We start from the raw sequence: 7,557 nt of genomic DNA, 5'->3' as shown, positions 1-7,557 counted from the left end.
CATTTAAATCTGACTAATTTTTAAACTGTGTCATAAATCAACATCTCAGGAAAATGTTATGGGGTTTCAAATCAAAATATGACTTTCTGTTACGAAACAGGACGTTGATTTCATACATGTCCTCATATGAGGACACCGATGTTTATTACGCATTTTGGGAGACACAACAAATGGATAGGGAAAGAAATTATATTTCAAAATTCCTATGAAATATTATATATTATTATGAAAATCTTGTCAATTATTACTCCCATTAGTACACTTCTTTTTTCATTACACGTTGCCCCAAAAACACATTAATATGCAAATTAGATTTAGTTTATAGATACATTATACATAATGAGAAAATCTGTTTATGGCCATTTTACACACATTTTGCATAAAGAAAAAATGGTATATCAAATCATTCTGTTATAACATAGTTGAGAATTATCTTTATACAAAGTTTGGTAAAAAAAAATCCTGAAAACTAAAAATGTATTGGTGATTTTTTAAAAATCTATTGTTTTTGCCTATGCATGTTCATTCATGTCTTTTTATTTTATTTTTTTAAAATTGAGTCCCGATGTCCTCTTCCAAGGACGTAACATAACTTATGAATGAAATATCATTTTTAGTTTTTTTTTTCATGCTCTAAACAATGTAATGACATGAAAAAATACTAATTTTTTCCTCAAATGTTTTGCCGGGTCTTAAGAGGTTAAAAATGTTATGAAGTATAAAATACTAGTTGAAGTATATAGTTTTTGTTCTTTCTGCTGTCAAATTCTGAAAGAAAATGTGCCAGGACCTACTATTATAGTAATGATCGCAAACTGGACAACCATAAAGGTGTTAGTCTTTCAATTTCATTACCACCTATACAAAAAGGGACAAAAAAAAAAAAAAGTGTACTGTAATGTAAACATGGACCATGTAACATATACTACAGTGAATTATAAACAGAGTTTTTAGGTCATCGTTTTATTAGTGACAATGAGTGTTTGTTGGGTGACAAACTTTGCTAGTGTTATGGAAGAATGAGGTGATTTGAGACATGCATGAAGTGTATTGGTAGTTTTAGTGCATTTTGTATTTGAAATTTACTGCTGTGCCAAACTGAAAGCTGGTAAGAAGAACTGTGTGAAATGCAGACATTTTAAATAAAACTATGTTACTTTTCACATTTCTTAAAGACATATACAGTTGTTTTTGAACATTTTGGTATCAGTCAAGCAGACCTCCATTTTTTAAACAAACTAACACATAACCCACAAAAGCATATGTGACTGTTTAAAGCATGCTAGCAAACTCCATTAGCAGCATGCTGTAAACACGTTAATTGTAAACACTGTTTTGAGTTTCTGTGTGATGACCTCTTACCTTATATCTGCTGCTTAGAGCAATTCACTCCTGCATTGTAAATCCAGAGAAGCTTTTAAAAGTAATGTCTAATTTTACAGGTAATAACAATCTGTATCTTAGAAAACAATTAGCTGTTTTGATCGCATTTACACACGGGGAATAATTACTCTCATTCACATTCAGCAAATTCAATAAGAAAGCCTGGGACCATGCTTTTCTCATTGTCCAGGGCCTTGATGTTGTTATGGCAACATGCTGACATTATCTCAGTGGTTGCCTGACTTGGACTGCAATGTAGCATTTGTTGAGATACAGCTTCTCTATTAGCCCATTCTTAAGGTTGGTGATTTAATCAAACTTCTAATTCTAAAAATGAATAACATTTGGCACATAATATGCCCACACCATTTGCGGTATGTGAATGATACCTCAAATTACGTACCTTTTTGATGGGACGTGCTATTACTTATATACTGTAAAATGATGAAATGTGTGAAATTCTTTGAAGGAGGTACTCTAGAAAAATACTGTAGAGAATATAATAGGGACTTGAGAGTGGGCTCTTCAGGCTCAGGCCAATGAGGCCATTAAAGCAACCACCCAGAAGATCTTAGGAATCACATAGCAACTACCCACCATATCCCAGCATCCTACACTCTTTAAAATGATGTTTATTTTTGGCATTTATGATTACATGAAGAACCTTTAACATTCATGGGACCTTTACATTGCACAAAAGATTATTTATACTGGAAATATGCAAATATTTCCACATGGTGAGGTAGATATGTGGGGGCGTGTTAGAATGAGCCGTTTTAGGGGGGCGTGGCAGAGTCTTAACTTTGATAAAGAATATCTCTTTGGTTTTGAGACTTTAGTCTTTGCAACTTCAGGGATCTTATCTATGCACAATCAGCTTGTAACACTCCAAAGAGAAAGGAAAACTTGAAATCGCATCATATGACCCCTTTAAATTCTTAAAATGTCTTCACAATAATAAAAAAGGTTCTTTTAAAAATTGAAAGGTTCTTTGGGGAACCCCAAATGTTTCTTCTGCGGCATTGCAGATAATGGTTCCCCCCTTTTGGAACCATTATGTACCTAAATGCATATATTAGTGTATATTGTGTGAACATTTAAAGAACACATTAAAAAAGAATACACAGTCAGTTTAATTATTACACAAATATGTTGTATATTTGACCAGAATCATCTTTTTTATATATATATATAAATAAGAAACCCCACATTTTAAGTAAATACCCTCATATAAATACCCATGTAATGTTTTTATGTGGCCACATTGTAACTGCATTCATCCGCTTCCGTACATCTTGACATAATAATATAGACAAAAGGTTGTTTTCTTTCATTCCTACTGTCTCTCTCTCTCTCAGGGTAATCAGATTCTGAGCGGTCTTTCTCTGGACGAGTACAAGGCGACACTGAAGATGATTGAGAAGGCTATTTTGGCCACTGACCTGGCTCTCTACATGAAGTAGGTACCAGATGTCATATACAGCTGAGTCAGAGGTGCTTTTAGAAACCTACAAAAGGGATTTATTCATTTGACTTGTATTTGAGCTCATTTCTATCAGTTTGTTGCTGTTTGTTCATAATGCTATATTTGTTTTTTGCAGGAAAAGAACAGAATTCTTTGAGCTGGCTAAGAACAGTCAGTTTGTATGGGAGGACGGATATCACAGAGATCTGCTAAGGTGAGTGTCAAGCATTCAGGGAAGAAGAATGCATTTATGTATGGGTCAGTCATATATATTTCTTCGTTATGATTGTCTTCTGTAGGTCGATGCTGATGACAGCATGTGATATCTCTGCAATTGCAAAACCCTGGCCAGTACAGAAGAAGGTAAACATACAAGAATACATATGATTACATTTACAATAAAAGCCCACTTTCAAAGCTCATTCATATAAATGATATGAATGCTTTTGAAATGTTTGTCCATAATGAAGGCTAATTTAAGCTTTATTTCATTCAGTGAATAGCAGTTTGTAGATACTTTGACATTCTGTAGCTTTATAAATTTAACGTGTTTACAGTGTGTTTTGTCCCTCACATAGACAGTGTTTCTAACCTTAAATTGGTTTAACGCATTTCATGGCAATCCATCTAATAGTTTTCGAAAGTAAAAGCGCATTATATGCTCTCTTATTCCTCTACTCTGTCTTTCATAGCTTATGACATCATCACCACCTCCTCTCTTCCATTAATTTTCTCTCTCTTCAGTAATTAACAAGCTTGTTTGCTGATTAGCAGAGGGTGGGAGGGGCAGCTGCGGTCCTACTCAACTCAACCTAAATGACCATAATTTAGACCTTCACACTCTCATAAAACAACCAAGAACATGTTATCATTGAGAATTATGCAAGCTCATGACTTATAGACAGACTTATTATTTACTGGATGGACATGAGGCTATGGTAAAAATGAAGTACTTTGTTACTTGTATGAATCATATAGTTTAGTTTTTTTTCTTTTAAGAGATAAGATAGATGGACACCAATTGTTTATCATTGAATTATGTGTTGATTCACATACTATAGTTAAAACATACAGAACATATTGAGCATTCACAGTATTCCATTTTAAACACAGTCACATAACTCCTTAGTATCCTATCTGTCTATCAAATCCCTAACCCTAAATATTGCAAACGGCACTAATAAGCAAACCTGTGGAGACTGCCAACTGAAAACAGACAGGAAAGTGTCATAATTTTCTCAGGGTTGATCAGCTTTTGATGTGAAATATTGACCATTTTCTTCACCAAAGAAAGTACCAATTCAGTAATTACCATGTATTTATGTTTCAACAGATAGCAGAACTGGTTGCCACAGAGTTCTTTGAACAAGGTGATAAGGAGCGGAGAGAGCTAAACATTGAACCTATTGTAAGCTCTTTACTTGCTTTATGAATACATCAATATTATATTTTATAAGACTGCAGTAGTTTAGAACCAGGTCAGTAACTCTCTGGTGGATGGGAAAATAAAAGTAACCATGTGACTTGATTCTTTCCAAGGATCTGATGAACAGGGAGAAGCAGGATAAAATTCCCAGCATGCAAGTGTCTTTCATTGATGCCATTTGTACACAGTTATATGAGGTAAATCATATGTTCTTTTGTCGAAAGGAAAACTTGAAATCGCATCATATGACCCCTTTAATATCATTGTTTAAGCGACCCAACCAGCTAACAGAAAAAAGAACCTGGCTCAACCAATGGTGCAAGTTTAGCGTGGGCCTACATGTTTGATAAATGATAAATAAATGTATTTTAAAAGTATTGAATTATTATATAATTAACTTTTTTTTGTGGATCATCATAGATTGGGTGTGTGCATTAGAATATCTCAACTGCTAATCATGTGGGTATTTTAACTCTATAAAACTTACTGTATCATGTCAGGCTTTACAGGGTTAATTTGATCATTTAGAATAAAGCAAGCCCTCACCATTTCTTCTGCTCGTTAAATGAAAATTCATCATGTACTCATCTTCATGTCATTCTAAACTTGTATCCATTTCTTATATTTTGAAAAATGACAATGTTTAGATTCCATGCAAGTCAGTGGGGTCCAATTTTGTTTGGACCACAACATTCTTCAAAATATGAGTAAATGGTGACAGAATTTTTATTTTTGGGTCTTATCTTTTTAACATCAGCTTGTGATCATTTTTTATTGAGTGTCCTTCTGCTCTCTTGCCCTGTGTTTGTGTGAGCAGGCACTGACGGGTGTCTCAGAGTACTGCTCCCCCCTGCTGGAGGGATGTAGGAAGAACAGACAGAATTGGAAGCTGCTCGCTGAGCAAGGAGAGGAAGCTTTGCTAAATGGAGGACTGTAACATTTCTTTTGGCATGCAGACGTCCTAGGACATCATTCCCTGCCCATTTCCCAGAGACTAAAGGATTACAAGACCCTGGTTTGATGATATTCACATGACTGCTCTGGCCATTTCACACAGCACACTGGAGCAGGTTTAAAAGTGCAAGGTTGGATTATAGATGCATCAGAATAAAGTCAATTTTTGAGCTGTGTATAGCTGTGCTATAAAAGACTTGATGAAGGAAAGACGGATTGATGGATCTTTTCCTGTGCAGGTAATCCAGCTGATGAAGAAATGCTTTAAAACTGTGATTAAATTATCTTGACTCATTAAAGGAATGTTCCAGGTTCAATACAAGTTCTGTCCAAAGCATTTGTGACATGCTGTTAACAAAGACAATAATTTCAACTCGTCTTTTAATTTGTAAAAACAAACAAAAATGACATTTACCGTAACACAAACACACACACAATAGAATTTTAAGAGGTAAGATTCCTAAGTCAGAAGTGTACAAGTTGTATTTTTGTAAGTAATTGTAAAGTTGTAAAAAGTTGTCTAAATAATAAATCACCCTTTTAGCAGTGGAACTACTGTTCTAGACAGATTCATTTCTGCATTTCTAGTGTAATTCCTGTGGGTGGAGTTGCTCCATGCAAACAGTACTTCGCAGATAATTACAATAGTTAAAACTTTCTGATTTCTGGTAACCATAAGCATGGCTGGAGTTGAGATATTAGGTATAATTTTACGCAGATAAGCTTAGCTAGCAGTTCTAGCACGTTAGATTTATGTGTACCATGTAATGTTTATTTTTTAGCTATTCTTTTGAAAAGCATGTATTCTAACATTTATACTAGTGCAGTGCCTTCCTTCACAGATTTCCTAATTCCAATTTACCTGGTTTACTCTTAAGTTTTACTCTTTCTTGTTTTTATAACATTTCACAATTATTTCACATGGTAATCAACAGCAAATCAACTTGGATTGAGCCCAGAACATTCCTTATTTATTCTTGTAGTTATTTTTTGTGCAGCTCACTCACTGAATTACTGAAATACGCACATATACAAAATCTTATTTTGCTATATTGCAATGCTAAAGTAAGCTGGCATAAAATGAACACATCAAACACAAAGTCATTTTTCACTGTATAACAACTTCCCATGTCACTTTGTATTACACCATTATACCATGCTGTAGATTTTTTTTTTCACCTACATTGCATATAAATAAATCAATAGCCTGTGATATGTGAACTTATTTTTGGAATGTGATGGAAATAAGATGTCTGTAGAAATGTAAAGTTCAGTGCAACCACTGTGTGCCCATTTGGCATGTTCAAAAAGAAACCTGTTCCACACCTGACATGTTGATGGATCTACTATTTTTAACCATTGTGTGGTGTTCATGTTTTTGTTCGTGGGTCTGGTTGGACCCGCTGCATTTTGGGGTTTTTAATTCAACACAATCAAAAATGTTATGTTAAAATACTCAACAGATGTTTACTTCATCCCAATTACAAGCAATGTAAACAGCATATATGGTTAATATTTGCCCTTTACCTTTGTTAGATCACATTTATGAATTAAAGTGCTACAACCTTGTGCGAGAATGGCAAGGGCAGAAACACAAAACTCACACTTAAGCCCAGTTCACACCAAGAACGATCAATTTAAAGATAACTATAAAGTAGGGGTGTAACGATTCACTCGTTTTCTCGATGCATCGATTACAAACCCTGACGATGCAATGCATCGATCTTGAAACATGGATTTTTGAATCGTGAATCGTCGATTTCGGACAGTAATCGATTTAAAACGCTAAGAATCGAATGAATCGCTATTTCTATAGCGATTCAATGCTTTCAAAATATATAGGTACACAATAAATTACTACAAGCAGGAATTAATGGAGACCTTGAACAGTGTTCGTGCCTCGCATGTCTCCTTCACGCGCTCCAGTATTTACCGCCTGTGACTGTCACAGGATTGCGCTCGCGCTCCGTTCGTCTCACTGACACATTTTTTGAGCAGCTGATGTGTGATCTTCTCCTGAGTACTCGTGGCCAGTAATGCTAAAGTGAAGTAGTTTTTTAATGGCTCTCGGTCATACCGACGACATTACCTGAGCAGTCGAAGACTGCGCATTTATTGCATGGACGGAGCAAAAATGCAAGTGTCTAAATTAGGGGTGGCGAACTCCGATCCTGGAGAGCCGTAGTCCTGCAGAGCTCAGCTCCAACCCTAATAAAAAACTCCCCTGCCTGTAGCTTCCTAGTAACTCTTCAGACCTTGATTAGCTTGTGCAGGTGTGTTTGATTAGGGTTGAAGCAAAACTCTGCAGGGCTGCGGCTCTCCAGGACCG

General features: G+C 35.4%; 1 protein-coding gene across 1 annotated transcript in view; it reads left to right on the top strand.

Annotated features, from left to right (window-relative positions):
- LOC107732593 (cGMP-specific 3',5'-cyclic phosphodiesterase-like) overlaps nt 1-6,548 on the top strand; it is a gene marked incomplete at its 5' end in the record, with an annotated part of 21,842 nt that extends 15,294 nt beyond the window's left edge. Inside the window, 6 exons of the mRNA XM_016543960.1 lie at nt 2,742-2,842; nt 2,985-3,062; nt 3,148-3,211; nt 4,182-4,256; nt 4,388-4,471; nt 5,092-6,548. Of these exons, the coding sequence (XP_016399446.1) occupies nt 2,742-2,842; nt 2,985-3,062; nt 3,148-3,211; nt 4,182-4,256; nt 4,388-4,471; nt 5,092-5,211 (522 nt within the window). The remainder of the gene's footprint in view (nt 1-2,741; nt 2,843-2,984; nt 3,063-3,147; nt 3,212-4,181; nt 4,257-4,387; nt 4,472-5,091) is intronic.
- Nucleotides 6,549-7,557: the final 1,009 nt, after the last annotated feature.

This window comes from Sinocyclocheilus rhinocerous, unplaced genomic scaffold, assembly GCF_001515625.1.
Source record: "Sinocyclocheilus rhinocerous isolate Xijiao unplaced genomic scaffold, SAMN03320098_v1.1 scaffold1994, whole genome shotgun sequence".
NCBI lineage: Eukaryota > Metazoa > Chordata > Actinopteri > Cypriniformes > Cyprinidae > Sinocyclocheilus > Sinocyclocheilus rhinocerous.
Note: the sequence above shows the minus strand (reverse complement) of the source record. Positions and strands in the feature narration are given on the sequence as shown.